The sequence below is a fragment of the Haematobia irritans genome, chromosome 4, assembly GCF_050003625.1.
Source record: "Haematobia irritans isolate KBUSLIRL chromosome 4, ASM5000362v1, whole genome shotgun sequence".
NCBI lineage: Eukaryota > Metazoa > Arthropoda > Insecta > Diptera > Muscidae > Haematobia > Haematobia irritans.
Genome location: NC_134400.1, coordinates 25,465,205 through 25,491,741, shown reverse-complemented (window position 1 = coordinate 25,491,741; position 26,537 = coordinate 25,465,205). Strand labels below are relative to the sequence as shown.

The 26,537-nt window shown below is 27.9% G+C and overlaps 1 protein-coding gene and 1 long non-coding RNA gene across 4 annotated transcripts in view; both read left to right on the top strand.

Moving 5' to 3' along the window:
* The window catches only part of LOC142236875 (uncharacterized), a 391,437-nt gene that overhangs the window by 311,600 nt on the left and 53,300 nt on the right, over positions 1–26,537 (top strand). The gene's annotated exons all lie outside the window — the stretch shown is intronic.
* Rgl (Ral guanine nucleotide dissociation stimulator-like) overlaps positions 1–26,537 on the top strand; it is an 84,305-nt gene that overhangs the window by 4,468 nt on the left and 53,300 nt on the right. For 2 of the 3 annotated variants that reach the window (XM_075308157.1, XM_075308155.1), the window contains exon 1: positions 18,033–19,471. In XM_075308157.1, the coding sequence (XP_075164272.1) occupies positions 19,469–19,471 (3 nt within the window). In that variant the 5' untranslated portion in view covers positions 18,033–19,468. Of the gene's footprint in view, positions 1–9,200; positions 9,466–18,032; positions 19,472–26,537 lie in introns of those variants that run through there. The other variant, XM_075308156.1, reaches the window with a different exon arrangement.

The window sequence follows — 26,537 nt, the reverse complement described above, 5'->3', positions numbered from 1 at the left end:
CACAGTAAAATCACCACTCGAGCCAAAAATAATCTACCAAAATTTTATTGCCGTAGAAAATTTTTTCAAAATTTTATATTTCTATAGAAAATTTTGTCAAAATTTTATTTCTATAGAAGATTTTGTCAACATTTTATGTCTTTAGGAAATTTTGTCAAAATATAATTTCTACACAAAATGTTGTCAAAAATTTATTTCTATAGAAAATTTTGTCAAAATGTTATTTCTATAGAAAATTTTGTCAGAATTTTATTTCTGTAGAAAATTTTGTTAAAATTTTATATATAAAGGGTGATTCTTTTGAGGTTAGGATTTTCATGCATTAGTATTTGACAGATCACGTGGGATTTCAGACATGGTGTCAAAGAGAAAGATGCTCAGTATGCTTTGACATTTCATCATGAATAGACTTACTAACGAGCAACGTTGCAAATCATTGAATTTTATTACCAAAATCAGTGGCAGAAAATCCGCTTTTTTATCGACAAATTTTGTTCAGCGATGAGGCTCATTTCTGGTTGAATGGCTACGTAAATAAGCAAAATTGCCGCATTTGGAGTGAAGAGCAACCAGAAGCCGTTCAAGAACTGCCCATGCATCCCGAAAAATGCACTGTTTGGTGTGGTTTGTACGCTGGTGGAATCATTGGACCGTATTTTTTCAAAGATGCTGTTGGACGCAACGTTACGGTGAATGGCGATCGCTATCGTTCGATGCTAACAAACTTTTTGTTGCCAAAAATGGAAGAACTGAACTTGGTTGACATGTGGTTTCAACAAGATGGCGCTACATGCCACACAGCTCGCGATTCTATGGCCATTTTGAGGGAAAACTTCGGAGAACAATTCATCTCAAGAAATGGACCGGTAAGTTGGCCACCAAGATCATGCGATTTGACGCCTTTAGACTATTTTTTGTGGGGCTACGTCAAGTCTAAAGTCTACAGAAATAAGCCAGCAACTATTCCAGCTTTGGAAGACAACATTTCCGAAGAAATTCGGGCTATTCCGGCCGAAATGCTCGAAAAAGTTGCCCAAAATTGGACTTTCCGAATGGACCACCTAAGACGCAGCCGCGGTCAACATTTAAATGAAATTATCTTCAAAAAGTAAATGTCATGGACCAATCTAACGTTTCAAATAAAGAACCGATGAGATTTTGCAAATTTTATGCGTTTTTTTTAAAAAAAAGTTATCAAGCTCTTAACAAATCACCCTTTATATATATATATATATATATATATATATATATATATATATATATATATATATATATATATATATATATATATATATATATATATATATATATATATATATATATATATATATATATATATATATATATATATATATATATATATATATATATATATATATATATATATATATATATATATATATATATATATATATATATATATATATATATATATATATATATATATATATATATATATATATATATATATATATATATATATATATATATATATATATATATATATATATATATATATATATATATATATATATATATATATATATATATATATATATATATATATATATATATATATATATATATATATATATATATATATATATATACTTATACTTATACTTGTTCTTTCTCTTTATGTTTCTTCCCACTTCTTTATTCCCACTTCATAATTCTCGATTTCACAATCAGAGTATTACGTATTTCCGATTTTTGGATTGATAATTGATCAAAATTATAAATTTTCTTTGTGTCGCATGTTTCGGAAATTCGGAGAAAAGTAGCATGGTGCCAAAATGGTGCAAAAACGCGAATAACGTCTTACTGACCGCAACTACTGACGACTCTTCCAGATTTGCTTTCTCCATCGCCAATTCGTTGTTGTTAGCCTCGCTGCCCAGCAAAATATTTTCCGTTTTTAGATTTTTTATTTTGTGAAAAATGTCCACAATAATTTCTTTTTCCTATGACAGGGTAAATCAATAAGTCCACCGGTTATAAAGCATTTTAAATTTCGAAAACAAATTTCCTTCCAATCACAGCGGCTAAGCGGTATAGAGTCGTTAAGGTACTTAACGACTCTATACCGCTTAGCCAATCACTTTTATTGCCAATACCAATGAAAATTGAAAATCACAACAAAACAAGTATCCATTATCACCTTCCTGCCACCATCGAAACACGTTCCTTAAGCACTATGCAATCTTTAATCTGCTTGAATATCTAAGACAAATCAACCATATCAAACGTATACACACCCAGGTGCATAAAGATAATTTCGAAAAAAAAAAACAGTTACTGACTTAATTTGCTTCTTGGCTTCATTTACTTTCTCTTTATCGGGTACGATAACCATAAAATCATAGCCAGTTTATTTATCTGTTTTCGTTGATAATAGATTGACAAAAGTTCAATATTTAGAGCATTTGCAAAGTATCTTAAAGCTAGGCGGATTCGTTGGACTGTAGTCCTCTTCTGATCTGGTCTCGTCTTTGGATCGTTGGTCACAGTGAGTAGCATAGAGGCTAGAACTTAATGCAGGCGGCCAAGTTCACGACCCGGGACTGATAGAGGGTTTTCATCTCTGTCCAATGGTTGCAAACCTTCTATCAATCATCTTGGAAAAACTTTCCATTTTGTTTTGTCGTAGGCTATTTTTTTCAAAATTTTATTTCTATAGAAAAATTTTCTATACAAAAACCTACTCTCTAGAAAAGTTTGTCAAAATTTTATTTCTATAGAAAATTTTGTCAAAATGTTATTTCTATAGAAACTTTTCTCAAAATTTTATTTTTATAGAAAATTTTGTCAACATTTTATTTCTATAGAAAATTTTGTCAAAATTTTATTTCTATAGAAAATTTTGTCAAAATTTTATTTCCATAGAAAATTTTGTCAAAATTTTATTTCTATAGCAAATTTTGTCAACATTTTATTTCTATAGAAAATTTTGTCGAAATTTTATTTCTATAGAAATTTTTTTGCAAAATTTTATTTCTAAAGAATTTTTTTTTTTTAAATTTTATTTCTATGGAAAATTTTGTTAAAATTTTGTTTCTTTAGAAATATTTGTCAAAATTTTATTTCTAAAGAAAATTTTATCGACATTTTATTTCTATAGAACTTTTTTTTCAAAATTTTATTTCTATAGAAAATTTTGTCAAAATTTTATTTCTATAGAAAATGTTGTCTAAATTTTATTTCTATAGAAAATTTTGTCAAATTTTATTTCTATAGAAAAATTTTGTATAAAAAATCTACTCTCTAGAAAATGTTGTCAAAATTGTATTTCTAAAGAAAATTTTGTCAAAATTTTATTTCTATAGAAAATGTTGTCTAAATTTTATTTCTATAGAAAATTTTGTCAAATTTTTATTTCTATAGAAAATGTCTAAATTTTATTTCTATAGTAAATTTTCTCAAAATTTTATTTTTATAGAAAATTTTGTCAAAATTTTATTTCTATAGAAAATTTTGTCAAAATTTTATTTCTATAGAAAATTTTGTCAACATTTTATTTCTATAGAAAATTTTGTCGAAATTTTATTTCTATAGAAATTTTTTTGCAAAATTTTATTTCTAAAGATTTTTTTTTTTTAAATTTTATTTCTATGGAAAATTTTGTTAAAAATTTGTTTCTGTAGAAAATTTTGTCAAAATTTTATTTCTATAGAAACATTTGTCAAAATTTTATTTCTATAGAAAATTTTGTCGACATTTTATTTCTATAGAAATTTTTTTCAAAATTTTATTTCTATAGAAAATTTTGTCAAATTTTTGTTTTTATAGAAAATTTCGTCAAAATTTTATTTCTATAGAAAAATTTGTCAAGATTTTATTTCTATAGAAAATTTTTTAAAAATTTTAGTTCTATAGAAAATTTTTTAAAAATTTTAGTTCTATAGAAAATTTTTTAAAAATTTTAGTTCTATAGAAATTTTTTTTCAAAATTTTATTTCTATAGAATTTTTTTTTCAAAATTTTATTTTTATAGAAAAATTTTGTATAAAAAATCTACTCTCTAGAAAATTTTGTCAAAATTTTATTTCTATAGAAAATTTTGTCTAAATTTTATTTCTATAGACAATTTTGTCAAAATTTTATTTCTATGGAAAATGTTGTCTAAATTTTATTTCTATAGAAAATTTTGTCTAAATTTTATTTCTATAGAAAACTTTTTGAATTTTTATTTCTATTTCTTTTTTATTCTATTTCTATTTTATTTCTATAGAATATTTTGTCGAAATTTTATTTCTATAGAAAATTTTTTCAAAATTTTCTTTCTTTAGAAAATTTTTTCAAAATTTTATTTCTATGGAAAATTTTGTTAAAATTTTGTTTCTGTAGAAAATTTTGTTAAAATTTTGTTTCTATAGAAACATGTGCTAAAATTTTATTTCTATAGAAAATTTTGTCGACAGTGTATTTCTATAGAATTTTTTCAAAATTTTATTTCTATAGAAAATTTTGTCAAAATTTTGTTTCTATAGAAAATTTTGTCAAAATTTTATTTCTATAGAAAATTTTGGCAAAATTTTATTTAAGATTTAGTTTTCAATAAAAATTAGTAAAACTTGCAGGCTTTTTGTAAGTCTATGCATTAAAATAAACGAAGCGGAGACGTCCATCATCGGATTGGTAGTAGCCTTTTCCCGATCACTAGCAAATGCGATTATTTGACAATCACTGAGTTTCTCTTGAATCAGTGAGGTTGTGGTCAGCTCTACTAAAAAAAAAAAAAAAAAAAAAAAAGAAAAAAAAACTTCCAAAGATGTATTATAGAATTTTTGTTTATTGATTTGAGGCAGTTTTAATTTTATGAAATTATGACCTTGATCATTCAATTCAAATTCATTATGATCAGTAATGTCTTTCACATTAAATTGGGAAATTGGGCATTAAATTGGGAAATATTAACATTTGGAGGGAGTCAATTTTTTTACTTCAGTTATGAGTGCATTTCGGAATTTAATACAAACTTTTTAATGACATCTTTATCAAGTTCAGAAATTCATCACCCGTCGCTAGGCATTTCTAAAGAATAACCTAAATACAAATATTGATTAAAGAAAGAATCAATACCATCTTCATAGCAATCACATTATATTTTGCAATATAGTTGAGTTTCTTAACCTTTTGAAAGTCTAATCCGAGTTTTTGTATGAAAAGATATCGTAAATTGAACTCAAATCTGTTCAAATTGAGAAACGCACCAAAAGCACTAAATGAAAATGCCAGAAAGCACCAAGTTGGTGCTTTTTATGAAAAGGCACTAAAAAGGCAATTTGGTGCTTTTTGGAAATCAAAAAGCACTAAATTTAGTGCTAAAAGCACCAAATTGGCATCACTGGTTGTGGTGGTGTTGTTGCTTCGTTTGTCAGTCGTTCGATCCCCTAAAGAAAGATAGCGAAATCGCTATTACTGCTACTGTGACTGGGATTGTAATACGACAACTGCCATTTAAATGTCTGTCTGTCCATCTCAGGTTTAGACGTCCATCTATTGAGTTCCACTACAACCCACAGTCAAAGTTGTCATGTTGTCTTTTAGACCATAAACAAGAGGAAAATGCAAAATTTCAATCTATTTTTGCATTTGAACGCATGTGAATGTACATTAGGGAGCTTCATTGCAAAAAAACTAATTTTTCAATTTTCGAAATTTAGAAAAATTCTTACACTGAAAAAAAGTAAACTGTTTTATAGGACGAAGGAACTACCTCTTGCGAAAATTGAACTAAATTGTATCCCATTTTTTAAGATCAGTTTAGCATCGCATTTTGTATGCATGATGCATGATTATGCTATTCGATCGTTCCCAAGCCCCCCTAATGTTCCCAAGCTTCATTTAAACTATCACCATAAGTTTGTCTTTGTTTCTTGTTGACTTTTACAACCAGAAATCACGCTCGAATTGCACTAAGCCAAACTGCGTTCAATATTGGCCAACCAGCCAATCAGCCAACCCAATCCATTCCTCATTCCCCAGAAAACCACATCCATCAGTTTGGCTAACAATTCAAGTATTTGGAATAAATAAATAAGTAAGGCACATACCTACCAACCAACAATTTGTAAAAACAACAGTTTTGAAAATGGAATTTAACATAAATTTTATGTTATGGCCGGCACGTTGTTAGCCTGGTTGATAGGTAGGTAGATGGATAGAGAGGTATTTCATAAAGTTAACTTTGCACAGTAGGGGAGGTTTCAGAAATTTCAATTTTTGTCAAAATTTTGTTTCTATAGAGAATTTTGTCAAAATTTTGTTTCTATAGAGAATTTTGTCAAAATTTTATTTCTACTGAAATTTTTTTTTTAAATGTTATTTCTATAGATTTTTTTTTCAAAATTTCATTTCTTTTTCAAAATTTTATTTCTATTGAACATTTTTTTCAATTTGTTTATATAGAAATTTTTTTCAATTTTTTTCTATAGAAAATTTTGTCAAAATTTTATTTCTATAGAAAATTTTGTCAAAATTTTATTTCTATAGAAAATTTTGTCAAAATTTTATTTCTATAGAAATTTTTTTAAAAATTTTAGTTCTATAGAATTTTTTTTTTCAAAATATTATTTCTATAGAAAATTTTGTCAAAATTTAGTTTCTATAGAGAAGTTTGTCAAAATTTTATTTCTATAGAAAATTTTGTCAAAATTTTATTTCTATAAAAGATTTTGTCAAAATTTTATTTCTATAGAAAATGTTTTAAAAATTTTAGTTCTATAGAAATTGTTTTCAAAATTTTATTTTTATAGATTTTTTTTCAAAATTTCATTTCTTTTTTGAAATTTTATTTCTATTGAAATTTAAAAAAAATTTTTTTCTATAGAAAATTTTTAAAATTTTTTTCTATAGAAAATTTTGTCAAAATTTTATTTCTATAAAAAACTTTGTCAAAATTTTATTTCTATATAAATTTTTTTAAAAATTTTAGTTCTATAGAAAATTTTTTTGTCAACATTTTATATATATATATATATATATATATATAGATTTTTTTTAAGTTTTATTTCTATAGAATTTTTTTTTAAATTTCATTTGTTTTTCGAAATTTTATTTCTATTGAAAATTTTTAAAATTTTTTTTCTATAATTTTGTCAAAATTTTATTTCTATAAAAAATTTTGTCAACATTTTATTTCTATAGAAAATTTTTTAAAAATTTTAGTTCTATAGAAATTTTTTTGTCAACATTTTATATATATATAAATTTTTTTACAAATTTTATTTCTATAGAATTTTTTTCAAAATTTCATTTCTTTTTCGAAATTTTATTTCTATTGAAAATTTTTTCAATTTTTTTTCTATAGAATATTTTGTCAAATTTTATTTTTTTAGAAAATTTGGTCAAAATTTTATTTCTTAGAAAATTTTGTCAAAATTTTATTTCTATAGAAAACTTTTTAAAAATTTTAGTTCTATAGATTTTTTCCAAATTTTATTTCTATAGAATTTTTTTTTCTATAGAAAAGTTTGTCAAAATTTTATTTCTTAGAAGATTTGGTCAAAATTTTATTTCTATAGAAATTTTTTTCTAAATTTTATTTTTATAAAAAATTTTGTCAAAATTTTATTTTTATAAAAAATTTTGTCTAAATTTTAATTTTGTTAAAATTTTATATACGACGATTTAATATTTGTTCCTTGTAAAAGAATTTATTATAGATTTCAATTTAAGTGTTACCAACATGAGATTGCTCCACAATTTCAGAACTTCTTGTGGTTTGCCTTCAATGCCGTCCAATTACTTCTGGGTTATTTTTCTTATTATTTTTATTTGCTTTGAATATAAAAAAATTTTACATAACCCACCATTGGATATTCATCAACAAGCCCAACTATAATTATTGCTTAAATATGTATATTAGTTTATGGCTTAAATGGGAATACAAAAAAGCTAAGATTGATTTTCTTGTGGTATTTAAATAAAAAAAAAACCCTAAAAAACCAAAGACTACAAAAAACAAAATCCAATCGAAGAAATTAAAGTTCGTGTTAAACAACGGATAAAAACTACCAGGCGTTAAAAGTCATAACAGCTATATCTTCGACAGAAATCGTAACGTAAGACTGAAGGAATTTTAAATTGAGAAAACATATACATTGGGGGACTTTTCACTCTTCGTGGGGGAGCAGGTTCAGGGGTATGAAAAAATATATTGCACAGAAAAAAATATTTTTCTTCTTCAATAAAAAATTAATTGTTAAAAATATTTCTATAAAAATTATCTATAAAAATTTTCTGATAAAATTTTTTCTGGAAATAAAATTTTGAGGCAATTTTCTATAGAAATAACATTTTGACAAACTTTTCTATAGAAATTAAATTTTGATAAAATTTTCTATATGTTAGAAAACAAATTTTGAAAAAAAAATCTATAGAAATAAAATTTAGATAAAATTTTCTATAGAAAAAAAAATTGATTAAATTTGCTATGGGAAAATTTTGACAAAATTTTTATTTTATGGAAATAAAATTTGTCTATAGAAATACAATTTTAACTATATTTTCTATAGATATAAAATTTTGACAAAATTATCTATAAAGATAAAATTTTGACAAAACTTTCTATAAAAAATAAAAATTTGAAAAAATTTTCTATTGAAATAAAATTTTGATAAGTTATTCTATAGAAATAAAATTTTGACAAAATTCTCAAAAGAAATTAAATTTTCACTAAATTTTCTATAGAAAAATAATTTTGACAAATTTTTCTATAGAAAAATAATTTTGAAAAATTTTTCTATAGAAATAAAATTTTGACAAACTTTTCCATAGAAATAAAATTTTGAGACAAACTTTTCTATGGAAATAAAATTTTGACAAACTTTCTATAGAAATAAAATTTTCTATAGAAATAAAATTTTGAGACAATTTTCTATAGAAATAAAATTTTGAGACAATTTTCTATAGAAATAAAATGTTGAGACAATTTTCTATAGAAATAAAATGTTGACAAACTTTTCTATAGAAATTAAATTTTGACAAAATTAGAAATAAAATTTTGGCAAAAATTGTCTATAGAAATAAAATTTTCACCAAATCTTTTATACAAATAAAATGTTGGTAAAATTTTCTATAGAAATAAAATTTTGACCAAATTTTCTATAGAAATAAAATTTTGATAAAATTGTTAATAGTAATAAATTTTGTTAAATTATTTTAATTTTAAAAATATTTTTCTTTTTTTATTTCAGCATTTAACCGATGGAATTATTGAAGATTTCGGAATCATCAGAATCACCATCGTCAGATTCTACCATAAAAATTTAAACGCACAATATTTGAGGATTTTAAGCGTTACTTTTTTTTATTCACCTCTCACTATTCAATCGTTGTGAGTTTAATCAGCACAAAAATGAATTGGTTTCAATATCCCAGTCATTCTAATCACAAGAGTCAAAATTTTATTTCCAATTCGAAATTGATGAAATAATGTCGCAAAATGCCGCCGATAGTTTGGTAAGTACGAAATAGAATTTTAAAAAGCAAAATGTCCAAAAGATATATCATGCTATTTATGGTTTTTCGTTTGATGGCATCTAAATTAAATTGGCTTAAAATTTTGTTTGAGAAAGAATGAACAAAAAGGTTTGGTTAGTTTTGAACTCATTTTTGGTGTTGATATTTTCATTAACACAAATGTGCGATTTTATCCATTCGTTTTAGACCATGACGCGTGAATCTTATTTTTATTTTCGTTTCACTATTTCATCTTCTGGTCCATGATCTTAGGTTTTGTCGGCATTTAATGGCTATTATGGCCATTTTTGTTTGTTAACTTCTTTTTGATGGTAAACAAAAATCTACACACGTTCATTAAGTAATTCTTCATTTGTCCATGTGTTTGTTTCTTTATGCTTCAAAGCAACATAAAAAATTAAACAATGTGTTTTTGTGTGAATTTCTCTGTCAAAAAAATCATACATTTTATTAATTAAAGCAAAATTCTCCAGGGTTGAAAAGATAACGTATTATATTAGGTTCCACATGAACATAAAAAAAAATTCGCCTAATTAATTAACCAACTGTGAGTCGAACCACACCAAGAGCGACTGTCGATTGGCGGGTCTACTAGAAATTCAAGAAGCAATATAGTAGTATGACAAACAAGTTTTGGCCACGGTTGCGACTCAAGCCAAAAATAATCTACCAACATTTGGAGAAAATTCCACCAAAACACTACCAAACAAAAACATTTATAGACATTTTTATCAAAATTTTATTTCTATAGAAAATGTTGTCAACATTTTATTTCTTTAGAAAATTTTGTTAACATTTTATTTCTTATATTTCATGTTAGCCTGATAATGAAACAGGCAATTGACGTCCAAATGCATTATATCTAATTATACAATTATTTTTCGAGCTTTATGGACAGATATAGATTAAGGAACATGATTAATAGAGCCATTGAAAAAAAAATAAGATTAAGGGACTTGTAAGTTATATGAAAAGATGATGTACAGTGGGAGAAAAGATGATTCAATTTGTAAGAGGAAATTTCCCAAATGTTTTCTCCATAAGGAGTTAGCATAAAGGGCCCAAAATTGAGTTATCTCTCCCAGCCAGACTATACTAAAGGCTGTGGAAAGGTTCATTCGCCCGAACCGAAACATGTACAGTCCAGGCGTGTATAGATTGGTATCTGGCGTTTTCTTTTCAATGGCTCTATTAATCATGTTCCTTAATCTATATCTGTCCATAAAGCTCGAAAAATAATTGTATAATTAGATATAATGCATTTGGACGTCAATTGCCTGTTTCATTATCAGGCTAACATGAAATATAATAAGCAACGATGAGCCCGTCGTAAAACTAGGAAAAACACGACTAATGTACGCGTTAGAATTGTTGTTGTATCCTGGAAACCAGTTTCTGTTAATTGTCATATGTTGTAGTTGACTGTAGAAACAACAAGCATTGTTCGACTGTTCACCACTTAGGTGAATTCTAACAAATTAGCTTTCTAAAAATAAATTTCGTGTTGTTGCATTACTATGTAACAAAACGAAATAAAAATAAGATTAAGGGACTTGTAAGTTATATGAAAAGATGATGTACAGTGGGAGAAAAGATGATTCAATTTGTAAGAGGAAATTTCCCAAATGTTTTCTCCATAAGGAGTTAGCATAAAGGGCCCAAAATTGAGTTATCTCTCCCAGCCAGACTATACTAAAGGCTGTGGAAAGGTTCATTCGCCCGAACCGAAACATGTACAGTCCAGGCGTGTATAGATTGGTATCTGGCGTTTTCTTTTCAATGGCTCTATTAATCATGTTCCTTAATCTATATCTGTCCATAAAGCTCGAAAAATAATTGTATAATTAGATAACATTTTATTTCTTTAGAAAATTTTGTCAAAATTTTATGTTTTTAGAAAATTTTCTCAACATTTGATTTCTTTAGAAAATTTTGTCAAAATTTTATGTCTTTAGAAAATTTTCTCAACATTTGATTTCTTTAGAAAATTTTGTCAAAATTTTATTTCTATAGAAAATTTTGTCAAAATTTTATTTCTATAGAAAATTTTGTCAAAATTTTATTTCTATAGCAAAATTTTCTCAAAATTTTATTTCTATAGAAAATTTTCTCAAAATTTTTATTTCTATAGAAAATTTTTCAAAATTGTATTTCTATAGAAAATGTTTTCAAAATTTTATTTCTATCGAAAATTTTCTCAAAATTTTTATTTCTATAGAAAATTTTTTCAAAATTGTATTTCTGTAGAAGATTTTCTCAAAATTTTTATTTCTATAGAAAATTTTTTCAAAATTGTATTTCTATAGAAAATGTTGTCAAAATTTTATTTCTATAGAAAATTTTGCCAAAATTTTTATTTCTATAGAAAATTTTTTCAAAATTGTATTTCTGTAGAAGATTTTCTCAAACAACAAAAAAAAATTTTCAAAATTTTATTTCTATACAAAAATTTTGTCAAAATTGTATTTCTATAGAAAATTTTGTCAAAATTGTATTTCATATTTGTTGTTTTGATCTCAGCTTTAAAACCATTGTGTTGACTAAACTACAAGAGTAGCTTAACCAACAGAGGAAAAGAATGTTTGTCAAATTTATTTGGGCAAAGCCCTATAGACAGCAAGATAGTTGGATGGACGTACGTTTCGGAATTGCCACATTCCTCATCAGCATCCTCTACTGGCAGCAAAACTATCAACCAATTATCAGAATAAATTCAGGCAGTTCATTAAACCCAAAGTGAACCACACTTGAACCCTCCGAAAAAAAGGTTTATGATAGCCGGCTTATGCCGAAATAAATTCATACAAACATCTCTCTTTTTCTTTGCCATCATCAAATCATCGATTTGAGTGCTGTTGGCTGGGTTTATTTTGAGCGTGCCTCCGCTTACTTCATACCGGCACTTCTAGCCGGTATCGTCGATTGTAATGAATGACGGCACACTGTCAGGAAAATGCTTAATTCCTACCCTTACTCGCAAAAACCAATCATAAATTTGGGTAAATGGGGCGATACATATAAATGGGAGTAATATCTAAATCTGAACCGATTTTGCAGATTACAAAGGATTACTGTGCGAGAAGATTAAAAGATATTCGTTGGTAAATAAGCGTAACATGGTTATATTTTTTCCAAACAAACGCCCTATACTAAATTTCACTAAAATCGATTAATATTTGCTCTCTGTATTTTCCGAACAATGCCTTTTATTTTATTAGCTTTTTGTATCCACTACCATAGAATGGTAACGGGGGTATAATAAGTTTGTCATTCCGTTTGTAACACATCGAAATATCGATTTCCGACTATATAAAGTATATATTCTTGATCAGGGAGAAATTCTAAGACGATATAGCCAAGTCCGTCTGTCTGTCTGTTGTAATCACGCTACAGTCTTCAATAGTGAAGAAATTGTGCTGAAATTTCACACAAACTCGTCTTTTGTCTGCAGGCAGGTCAAGCTCGAAGATGGGCCATATCGGTCATTTGATATAGTCCCCATTTAGGGTCTTGGGGTCTTAAGCTTATAAAAAACGTATTTCCTATCCAATTTGCCTGAAATTTGAAATCTAGAGTTATTTTAGGACCACAAAGAGGTGTGTCAAAAAATGTTGAGTATCGGTCCATGTTTTGGTATAGCCCCCATATAGACCGATGTCCTGATTTTACTTCTTGGGCTTATAGAATCCGTAGTTTTTATCCAATTTGCCTGAAATTGGAAATCTAGAGATATTTTAGGACCACAAAGGGGTGTGCCGAAAATGTTGAGCATCGGTCCATGTTTTGATATAGCCCCCATATAGACTACAAGAGATGTTAATCATTCCTCTAAAACACAAACAAAACTTAGAGTAGTACATTGTAATTCGTTAATTTGGCTTTTTAAAGGCTTTGAATCGCTTATATAAATCCAGAATCTGATATAGTCCTCATAGGTAAAATCTTTTGATTTATCTTCGGAAAGTGTACTAGTTGAACTGCTCTATTTGGGAGAATATCTGTCATCAACCCCCCCCCCCCCCCCCCCCCTGAAATTTCGTAAGAAATTATACTATTTGATTCATGTACGCAGAGAAGGAATATGATCACCTCAAACATGTTTCAAGAGCAAAATGTTATTTTTGTATGGTGACCATGTAACATGTTAGTCACTAAAATGTTATTTTCTCGTCAAATATAACCTGCTTGCCGAAATCAGATACATGATTTCCGAGAAAATAACATGGTTACGAAAACCATGTTACATGGTCACCACCCAAAAATAACATTTTGCTCTTAAAACATGTTTGAGGTGATCATATTCCTTCTCTGGGTGTGGTGGTGGGTATTTAAGATTCGGCCCGGTCGTATACACTTGTTTCATGTTAGTTATGGATACAGATTCCATGTACCCTTGCAGCCATGTCGAGTGATGTTGGGTGAAACATTTTCCCGCCACGAACTAATAATGAACAAGTTTATACGGCCGTAAGTTCGGCCAGGCCGAAGCTTATGTACCCTCCACCATGGATTGCGTAGAAACATCTACTGAAGACTCATCCACAATTGAATTACTTGGGTTGCGGTAACACTTGTCGATGGCAAGGTATCTTAAAACTTCCTAACACCGTCTTCTAAATTACAAGGTAGTCCATACGTAGTATATATTAAACTAAAAAAGGGCGATTAAATACGTATATAATTAAGTTTAAAGTTTCTATAGAAATAAAATTTTGACAACATTTTCTATAGAAGTAAAATTTGGAAAAATTTTCTATAGAAATAAAATTTTTACAAAATTTTCTATAGAAATAAAATTTTGACAAAATTTTCTATAGAAATAAAATTTTTACAAAATTTTCTATAGAGATAACATTTTGACAATGTTTTCCATAAAAATAAAATTTTGGTAGATTATATTTGGCTCGAGTGGCAACCATGAATATGAACCGATATGGACCAATTTTTGTGTGATTGGGGTCGGCTATATATAACTATAGACCGATATGGACCAATTTTGGCATGGATATTAGCGGCCTTATACTAACACCACGTTGCAAATTTCAACCGGATCGGATGAATTTTGCTCCTCCAAGAGGCTCCGGAGATCAAATTTGGGGAACGGTTTATATGGGGGCTATGTATAATTATGGACCGATATGGACCAATTCTTGCGTGTTTTTTAGAGACGACATTCTAACACCATGTTCCAAATTTCAACCGGATCGGATGAATTTTGCCCATCCAAGAGGCTCCGGAGGACAAATCTGGGAATCGATTTATATAGGGGATATATATAATTATGGACCGATATGGACCAATTTTCGCATGGTCATTAGAGAACATATACTAACACCATGTACCAAATTTCAGCCGGATCGGATGAAATTTGCTTCTCTTAGAGGCTCCGCAAGCCAAATCGGGGGATCAGTTTATATGGGGGCTATATGTAATTATGGACCGATATGGACCAATTTTTGCATGGTTGTTAGAGACCATATACTAACACCATGTACCAAATTTCAGCCGGATCGGATGAAATTTGGTTCTCTTAGAAGCTCCGCAAGCCAAATCGGGGGATCGGTTTATATGGGGGCTATATGTAATTATGGACCGATATGGACCAATTTTTGCATGGTTGTTAGAGACCATATACTAACACCATGTACCAAATTTCAACCCGATCGGATGAAATTTGCTTCTCTTAGAGCGATCGCAAGCCAAATTTTGGGGGTCCGTTTATATGGGGGCTATACGTAAAAGTGCACCGATATGGACCAATTTTTGCATGGTTGTACCAAATTTCAGCCGGATCGGATGAAATTTGCTTCTCTTAGAGCAATCGCAAGCCAAATTTGGGGGTCCGTTTATATGGGGGCTATACGTAAAAGTGGACCGATATGGCCCATTTGCACTACCATCCGACCTACATCAATAACAACTACTTGTGCCAAGTTTCAAGTCGATAGCTTGTTTCGTTCGGAAGTTAGCGTGATTTCAACAGACGGACGGACGGACATGCTCAGATCGACTCAGAATTTCACCACGACCCAGAATATATATACCTTATGGGGTCTTAGAGCAATATTTCGATGTGTTACAAACGGAATGACAAAGTTAATATACCCCCATCCTATGGTGGAGGGTATAAAAATTTTCTTTAGAGCATTGCATTTTAGTATTCCATATTCCAGCAAAGCAATAACAACGCTTAGTGGTACCACTCGGTCAATTACCTCGGTGGAAACATTATGCTATTTACCACCAGAGAATCTGGTATCCACGAAAAATTAATTTTATTGTTTATGTCTGTAAATTCATTTATATGCTTTCTCGTAAATCTATACATCCCATCTCTGCAGTGTTGTAAGTATGTAGGGGCGTTTTTACATTAATGATGAGAGTTTGTTTAACGTAAATGCGGGTTGCGTTATTCACCACTTGTGACCAACCACTATATATTCCTCAAACTCTCGTACATAACACGACATTGCGCTCATAGTCTCTGACATATGTGTTGTTGTTGTTTTGGGGAGTAATCAGTGTTGCCTCCTCTCACTAAATTGTGAGGCTTTCGCCTCTAAAACTCGGCAAATTTTAATTAAAATTCCTAAAAACACTTGTTTACATTTTTATACCCTCCACCATAGGATGGGGGTATATTAACTTTGTCATTCCGTTTGTAACACATCGAAATATTGCTCTAAGACCGCATAAAGTATATATATTCTGGGTCGTGGTGAAATTCAGAGTCGATCTAAGCATGCCCGACGGTCCGTCTTTTGAAATCACGCTAACTTCCGAAGGAAACAAGCTATCGACTTCAAACTTGGCACAAGTAGTTGTTATTGATGTAGGTCGGATGGTATTGTAAATGGGCCATATCGGTTCACTTTTACGTATAGCCCCCATATAAACGGACCCTCAGATTTGGCTTGCGGAGCCTCTAAGAGAAGCATATTTCATCCGATCAGGCTGAAATTTGGTACATGGTGTTGGTATATGGCCTCCAACAACCATGTAAAAATTGGTCCACAACGTTCAATAACTATATATAGCCCCCATATAAACCGATCCCCAGATTTATCTTGCGGAGCCTCAAAGAGAAGCAAATTTCATCCGATCCGGCTGAAATTTGGTACATGGTGTAAGTATGTGGTCTCTAACAACCATGTAAAAATTGGTCCACATCGGTCCATAATTATATATAGCCCCCACACTGAAAAAACAGTGAACCCACCAGGAAGAAAACTTTTGATTAATTTTGGAAAATTTTGAATATTTTTAGAAATTTTTAACTAAACAGTATTACAAGCGCTGGCATCACAAAAATAAGTAAATATTTTTCGACAAATTCAAGAAAAGTTATTAGACATAAATAATTTTTTACACATATTAAAGAAAATTTTGTAGTTTGAAGGAAAAAATTGGAGTTCAAAATTGCAAAAATGTCTTTAGTGACATACGAAGTTCATGATGGACGCATTTGTAGTAAAATTTACAAATTTGAAGAAATAATGAACTATTTTATGACAAATACGAATTTAGTAAATCTCTATCCTTAACTTGTGTATAATTTTTTCCCGTCTTTTAGTTAATTTAACTAACGTACGCAAAAAATTATTAGAGTAAATGAAACTTTCACCAAATATAATAAGTTCATGAACTAAAATATAGTTAAATTGGCTTTAGTGAAATAGTGAGTTCACTTTTTTTTGAGTGCATATAAACCGATCCCCAGATTTAACCTCCGAAGCCTCTTGGAGGAGCAAAATTCATCCGATCCGGTTGAAATTTGGTACGTGGTGTTAGTTTATGGTCTCTAACAACCGTGCAAAAATTGGTTCTTATTGGTCCATAATTATATTAGCCCCCATATAAACCGTTCCCCAGATTTGATCTCCGGAGCCTCTTAGAGGAGCAAATTTCATACGATCCCGCTGAAATTTCGTACGTGGTTTTAGAATGTGGTCTCTAACAAACACGCAAGAATTGGTCCATATCGGTCCATAATTATATATAGCCCCCATATAAACCGATCCCCAGATTTGACCTCCGGAGCCTCTTGTAGGAGCAAAAGTCATCCGATCCGGCTGAAATTTGGTACGTGGTATTAGTATATGGTCTCTAACAACCATGCAAAAATTGGTCCAATGCTGGCAACACTGGAATTAATACATTTGTTTATCCACATTTTTGTATACATGCTATACTACAGAATCACTAGTTGTTGTTGGTGTAAGTGGAATTACTAAAAACAATAACATGAAGTGCCCAATTGGGTTATGTTTTGGGATTTGTAAATTACATAGCCTTCAGTTTTGTTTATAAAAGTCGTATGAATAGAGGAAATAGAAATAAATTCGTATTGGATTTTATGATCATCTGGGTTGTTGCATTTTACTTTGTTATTGTTTACGCGAGCGGGAGGAAGATATTTATTTGTAGCTTCTTGTTATATTCACCTCAATGGTGTGGTGATTATATTTGTCTCTTTTTGTTTCAGTTTTGCTCTTTCGACGCTTGCTCTTTTTTCGCTATTCTGTTTAGTTTGCTGGCAGCTGTGAGCGCGTTAAATACATACAATTATCGAAAGCGGCGCGGCGGTCCGAAATCAAGTGAAGAAGAAAAAACAACAAAAAAGAAAATATTCTCGAAATAAATAATAAAGATTTTATGTGGTCACACATTTTTTGTTGTTGTTTAATAATTGCGAATTATATGTAACTAAAAAGTTTAAATAAAAAAATTTCGGGGTACATTTTCTATTGTATTGTGTTTGGCTAGTTCACAGTGTGAAAAAGTAAATGAAAATCGTGCTGGAAAATACCAAAAAAAAAATATTTATTTTATAAATAAAAATTATAATTCCTGGTGGTAATGTGAAAGGAAATATAAATAAATAAGGAAGAAATTTATACAAAACAAAATAAAAAAACAACAAAAATATTAAAAAATTAAATCCTAGAAATAAAATATTCTAATCTACGACAAATTTAATGTCCAATTGGAAAGAAGATTTTTTTGACCATTTGAGCCATTTATAGCGACAAAACCACCACCATCTAAAACAAAAACAACAAAGAGACAAACAGAAAATAACCCCCACCCTCTCTCATAGGCAAGGAGTGCAACGAACCCTTAAACTCGAAAACCAATACCAGAACCCCTGAATCGACTGGAATACTAGATGCGACACCTAAAATTGCACATTTTAGAACGTCTCAGTTTCCCTTCTTTATTGTGAGTTGTAATACAAGCCGACTACACATTATAACAAAGAACAAGTCTTATTGACTTAGTCATCCCATATTAATAAATATATAATAGGCTGTTTGAAAGGGACACTCGAACTCTCCAACGACCAATCTATCGACCAACCTATCGATCAAACCAACCACCCACCTAAAAAAACGACTGATTAAGGTTTGAACCAAGCAAACAAACCCTCCACTTCTCTGCCCCAACAACGAAACAACTTCAAAAATTTATTCACAATAAGAAGGAAGGAAGAGCAGGGATAATAATAGATTGTATTGTTTCTGATTGTTGCTTGAGGGTTAATCCCAACTTGGAAAACTGCCAAAGGATAATAACACAACAATAACAATAACTACGAATAATTCCTTGGAAAATCCCCAATAACAACTCACTTAATTATTGTGAAATACTAAAAATATACTCTGACAACAAGGACAAACTTTCCAAGAAATCGTCATTCATCAAACATTCTAGGTAATCTGAGAATACCTTGATAATATTCTCAAAAGGCATCACAACGGCTTCACATAATACAAAGGCTTGGTCGAATAGCAACTTTCGACAAAAAATTGAAGAATTTTTCAATTTTGTAAAACATGATTTGAAGAAATCTCAATCATCCAACTCCAATTACCCGACCATATTTCCCAAGTGTCATAATAAACGGAATCGCTGTCATCAAGTTGAAGCTCACATAGGACTTAACAGCCGGTTGCAGCAAGGGTCAGGAAAGCTATTTCAAATGGTAAAAAAAAAAAACAAACTAAAATATTCTAATAAGAGATAACTAAAATCCATAGTAGTAGGATGAAGTCAAATAAAATTAAAGTAACAAAATTTCCTAAAGCAATGAAATTTTGACAATATTTCCTATAGCAAAGAAATTTTGACAAAAATTTCCTATATCAAAGAAAATTTTTACAAAATTTTCTATAGCAAACAATTTTAAAAAAATTTCCTATAGCAAAGAAATTTTGGCAAAATTTCCCACAACAAAGAAATTTTCACTAAATTTCCTATAGTAAAGAAATTTTGACACATAGCAAAGAAACTTTAACAAAATTTTCTATACAAAAAAAAAAAAAAAAAATGTGACTAAATTTTCTAAAGCAAAGAAATAACAAATTTTCGTAAAGCAAAGAAATTTTGGCAAAATTTTCTATATCAAAGAAATGTTTGACAACATTTTCTATAGCAAAGAAATTTTACCGAAATTCGCTATAGCGAAGAAATGTTTGACAAAATTTTCTACAGCAAAGAAATTTTGACAAAATTTCTTATAGCAAAGAAATTTTGACAAAATTTTGTATAGTAAAGAAATTTTTTCATCTTTCCTATTGCAAAGTATTTTGACGAATTTCCTTTAGTAAAGAAGTTTGGCAAAATTTCCTAAAGCAAAGAAATTTTGACAAAATTTCCCACAACAAAGAAATTTTCACAAAATTTCCTATAGTAAAGAAATTTTGACACATAGCAAAGAAACTTTGACAACATTTTCTAAAGCAAAGAAATAACAAATTTTAATAAAGCAAAGAAATTGTGAAAAAATTTCCTAAAGCAAAGAAATTTTGGCAAAATTTTCTATATCAAAGAAATGTTTGACAACATTTTCTATAGCAAAGAAATTTTGAAAAAATTTCCTAAAGCAAAGAAATTTTGACAAAAATTTCCTATAGCAAAGAAATTTTGACAAAAATTTTTATAGTAAAGAAATTTTGACAAAAATTTTCTATAGCAAAGAAATTTTGACGAATTTCCTATAGCAAAGAATTTTGGCAAAATTTCCTAAAGCAAAGAAATTTTGACAACAAAGAAATTTTCACAAAATTTCCTATAGTAAGGAAATTTTAACAAAAAGTCCTATAGCAAATAAATTTTACCAAAATTTTCCAATAGCTAAGAAATTCTGACAAAATTTCCTATAGCAAAGAAATTTTGAAAAAATTGCAAAGAAATTTTGACAAAATTTCCTATAGCAAAAAAATTTTAACAAAAAGTCCTATAGCAAAGAAATTTTGACAAAATTTCCTATATCAAAGAAATTTTTGACAAAATTTCCTATAGCAAAGACATATTTGACAAAATTTCCTCTAGCAAAGAAATTTTGACAAAAATTTCCTATATCAAAGAAATTTTTGACAAAATTTCCTATAGCAAAGACATATTTGACAAAATTTCCTATAGCAAAGAAATTTTAACAAAAATTTTCTATAGCAAACAATTTTAAAAAAAATTTCCTATAGCAAAGAAATTTTGGCAAAATTTCCCACAACAAAGAAATTTTCACAAAATTTCCTATAGTAAAGAAATTTTGACACATAGCAAAGAAACTTTGACAAAATATTCTATACAAAAAAAATGTGACTAATTTTTCTAAAGCAAAGAAATAACAAATTTTCGTAAAGCAAAGAAATTTTGGCAAAATTTTCTATATCAAAGAAATGTTTGACAACATTTTCTATAGCAAAGAAATTTTACCGAAATTCGCTATAGCGAAGAAATGTTTGACAAAATTTTCTACAGCAAAGAAATTTTGACAAAATTTTGTATAGTAAAGACATTTTTTCAACTTTCCTATTGCAAAGTAATTTTGACGAAGTTCCTATAGCAAAGAAATTTGGCAAAATTTCCTAAAGCAAAGAAATTTTGACAAAATTTCCCACAACAAAGAAATTTTCACAAAATTTCCTATAGTAAAGAAATTTTGACACATAGCAAAGAAACTTTGACAAAATTTTCTAAAGCAAAGAAATAACAAATTTTAATAAAGCAAAGACATTGTGACAACATTTCCTAAAGCAAAGAAATTTTGGCAAAATTTTCTATATCAAAGAAATGTTTGACAACATTTTCTATAGCAAAGAAATTTTGAAAAAATTTCCTAAAGCAAAGAAATTTTGACAAAAATTTCCTATAGCAAAGAAATTTTGACAAAATTTTTTATAGTAAAGAAATTTTGACAAAAATTTTCTATAGCAAAGAAATTTTGACGAATTTCCTATAGCAAAGAATTTTGGCAAAATTTCGTAAAGCAAAGAAATTTTGACAACAAAGTAATTTTCACAAAATTTCCTATAGTAAGGAAATTTTAACAAAAAGTCCTATAGCAAATAAATTTTACCAAAATTTTCCAATAGCTAAGAAATTCTGACAAAATTTCCTATAGCAAAGAAATTTTGAAAAAATTGCCTATAGCAAAGAAATTTTGACAAAATTTCCTATAGCAAAGAAATTTTGACAAAATTTCCTATAGCAAAGAAATTTTGACAAAAATTTCCTATAGCAAAGACATATTTGACAAAATTTCCTATAGCATAGAAATTTTAACAAAAATTTTCTATAGCAAAGAAATTTTCACAAAAAATTTCTTTAGCAAAGAAATTTTGACAAAATTTTGTATAGTAAAGAAATTTTGTCAACTTTCCTATTGCAAAGTAATTTTGACGAATTTCCTATAGCAAAGAAATTTGGCAAAATTTCCTAAAGCAAAGAAATTTTGACAAAATTTCCCACAACAAAGAAATTTTCACAAAATTTCCTATAGTAAAGAAATTTTGACACATAGCAAAGGAACTTTGACAACATTTTCGATACAAAAAAAAATTGTGACTAAATTTTCTAAAGCAAAGAAATAACAAATTTTCATAAAGCAAAGAAATTGTGAGAAAATTTCCTAAAGCAAAGAAATTTTGGCAAAATTTTCTATATCAAATAAATGTTTGACAACATTTTCTATAGCAAAGAAATTTTACCGAAATTTGCTATAGCGAAGAAATGTTTGACAAAATTTTCTATAGCAAAGAAATTTTGACAAAATTTCCTATAGCAAAGTAAGTTTAACAAAATTTCCTATAGCCAAGAAATTTTAACAAATTTTCTCATAGTATGAAAATTCTCACAAAATGTCCTATAGAAAAGAAGCTTTGACAAAATTTTCTACAGCAAAGACTCTTTGGTAAATTTTCCTATCGCAAAGCAATTTTGACAAAATTTCTTATATATAAATTTTAGACAAAGTTCTCTATACGAAAGAAATTTTGATAACGATTCCTAGAACAGAAAAAATTTAAAAAATCCTGTAGAAAAGAAATTTTAACAAAATTTCCTATAGTAAAAAAAAATTGACAAATTTTCCTATAGCAAAGAAATTTTGAGCAAAGAAATAACAAATTTTTATAAAGCAAAGAACATGTGACAAGATTTCCTATAGCAAAGAAATTTTGACAAAATTTGCTATAGCAAAGGCAACTTGACAAAATTTCCTATAGCAAAGTAATTTTAACAAAATTTCCTATAGCCAAGAATATATATTTAGAACTTTTTCATAGCAAAGAAATTGTCACAAAATTTCCTGTCGCAAAACAATTTTGACTAAATTTATTATATAGAAATTTTACACACTGTTCTCTATACGAAGGAAATTTTGATAACGTTTCCTATAACAGAAAAAATTTAAAAAAAGTCCTGTAGAAAAGAAATTTTAACATAATTTCCTATAGTAAAGAAATTGTTTTCCTATAGCAAAGAAGTTTGGCAAAATTTCCTAAAGCAAAGAAATTTCGACAAAATTTTCCACAGCAAAGAAATTTTTCACAAAATTTCCTATAGTAAAGAAATGTTAACAAACATTTCCTAGAAATTGTGACAATATAGAAAATATTGACAAAATTATGATAATATTTCCTATAGTAATGAACATTTCGACAAAATTTTCTATAGCAAAGAAATTTCGACAAAATTTTGTAAAGCAAACAAATTTCACCAAAATTTTGTGCAGCTAAGAAATTTTATACAAATTTTCTATAGGAAAGGAATTTTGACAAAATTTTTTAAAGCAAAAAAATTTCACCGAAATTGTGTATACCAAAGAAATCTTGACAATATTTTGTATAGCAAAGAAATTTTGACAAAAGTTCCTGTAGCAAAGAAATTTTGTCAAAATTTTCTATAGCAATGAAATTTTGACAAAATTTCCTAAAGCAAAGAAATTGTGACAAAACTTCTTTAAGCTAAGAAATTTTGTTAAAATTTCATATAGCAAAAAAGTTTTGACAAAATTTCCTATAGTGAAGAAATTTTAGACAAAATTTTCTAAAGCTGAGACAGTGACAAAAATTATTGACAACATTTCCTTAAGAAAGAAATTTTGAGAAAATTTCCTATAACAAAGAAGTTGTGATAAAATTTCCTATAGCAAAGAAATTTTGAGAAAATTTCGTATAGCAAAGAAATTTTGATAATATTTCCTATAGCAAAAACAATTTTGACGAAATTTCCTATAACAAAGAAAGTTTGACGAAATTTTCTACATCAAAGAAAGTTTTATAAAACGTTCCCAATAGGAAAGAAAGTTGATAAAATTTCCTAAAGCGAAGAAATTTTGACAAAATTTTCTGTAACAAAAAAGTTTGACAACATTTCCTATAGCAAAGAAATTACACACAAAAAATTTTGTTTTTCTGATTCAATCACGAAATTAATTGATCCAATTAATTTTTTAGTTGAAATTTCTTCAATCATAGAAATGATAGTATCAATTAAAAAATTAATTGATCCAATTAAAAAATTAATTGATACTATTAATTTGTGTGATTGATTTTTATTTCAATTAAAAAATTTTTGATTCAATTAAATTTTTAATTGATTATTTTTTAAAACTCAATTAAGATTTTAATTGGAAAAATTTTCGTGAAATTTTTTCTGTGTATGACAACTATTAATTTGTGTGATTGATTTTTATTTCAATTAAAAAATTTTTGATTCAATAAAATTTTTAATTGATTATTTTTTAAAACTCAATTAAGATTTTAATTGGAAAAATTTTCGTGAAATTTTTTTCTGTGTATGACAAAATTTCCTTTAGCAAAGAAGTTTTGACAAAATTTCCCATAGTAACGAAATATTGACATAATTACCTGTGGCAAAGAAATTTTGACAAAAATTTCCTATAGAAAAAAATGTACAAATTTCCTATAGAAAAGTAATTTTGCCAAAATTTCTTATAGTAAAGAAAATTTCTACAAAGTTTCCTATAAGAAAGAAATTTTGATAAAATTTCCTATAGTAAAGAAATCTTGACAAAATTTTATATAATAAAGAAAATTTGACAAAAATTTTCTATAGCAAAAAAAATTAGACAAAATTTAGCAAAGAAAAGTTTTCCAAAATTTCCTATGGCAAAGAAATTTTGACAAAATTTCCTATAGCAACGAAATTATGAAAAAATTTCCTATAGCAAAAAAATTTGGACAATATTTTCTATGCCAAACAAATTGTGACAAATTTTCCTATAGCAAAGAAATTTTGACAAAATTTTCTATGCCAAAGAAATTGTGACAAAATTTCCTATAGAAAAGAAAATTTGACAAACTTTCCTAAAGCAAAGAAATTTTGACAAAATTTCCTGAAGCAAAGAAATTATGATAAAATTTCCTATAGCAAAAAATTTTTGACAAAATTCTCTATGCCAAAGAAATTGTGACAAATTTTCCTATAGCAAAGAAATTATGAAACAATATCCTATAGCAATGAAATTTTAACAAAATTTTCTATCACAAAGATTTTTTGACGAAATTTCCTATGAACATGAATTTTGACTTAACATACTATGGAATTCAGATATCTTTTGTTCACTAAACTAAAATAACAAATTATATTATTTATAGTAATTCTTTAAACAATAACAAAATCTGGTTAAGCGTTAAATGGAATGAAAATATCAACTGAAATAATAACAACATTAATCGCTTATATTAATAATAAAACAACTTACATAATTTAATCATGTCCTCACTCTCTGCTACAATTGATACACAAAATGAAATGAAATTAAAAAAAAAATTGGTCTCCAAAACAAAAGTTTTAGACAAATATAAACTTTTACAATGGAGTGTATTCTTTAAGATGAGTTAAAGATAAATGTGAAAATTATATTCTCAAAACTTGTTTGATAGTTATCCAAAATTAATGATAATTTGGTCTGTCAAAAAAATCTCATTTTAGGGAAAAGAAAAAAAATTATATGTGTACCAAGAAATGATGAAATATTCTTAAATCTAAAAAAAATATATATATATATATATATAAGCACAAAACAATTGCGTGCCTTAAACAATTGTGTTTTATTTTTGTAATTATTAAACCTTTGTGTTCTCTTGGAACCGGAAAGGGGCTCAAGATGACGTCCATATACATACGGATGGAATTGATGTCACACAACAGCTTTCTTTTGTCTATTTGAGCATGGAGCTATTAAAAGAAATTTTCTACTGATAATAATATTAAATTTGTATTTCTGGGTTGATGCCATAATGTGCTTCTTTTTGTTTTTTGAGCAGATTGTCAACAAAATAAAACCTAAATTATTCGGTTGAGGTAAATACAAGTGTTTTTATTATTCGCAAAAAGATCGTTTAATAGGTACTTTTGGTATGGTGATATTAGCACAATAATCCATTATCCGTAAAATCCAAATTATCCACCGAACTCTCAACGGCAAGAGCCTAAGAAAAATCTGTAATGATTTTAGCAAAAAAAAAAAACAAGTATATACGGCCGTAAGTTCGGCCAGGCCGAAGCTTATGCACCCTCCATCATGGATTGCGTAGAAACTTCTTCTAAACACTGCCATCCACAATCGAATTACTTAAGTTGCGGTAACGCTTGCCGATGGCAAGGTATCTTAAAACCTCCTAACACCATCTTCTAAATTGTATGTAAGTCCATACGTGGTATATATTAAATCAAAAAAGATCGATCCAATACGTTTATAATTCAGTTGAACAAAGTAGACATAAAATTTTGACAAAATT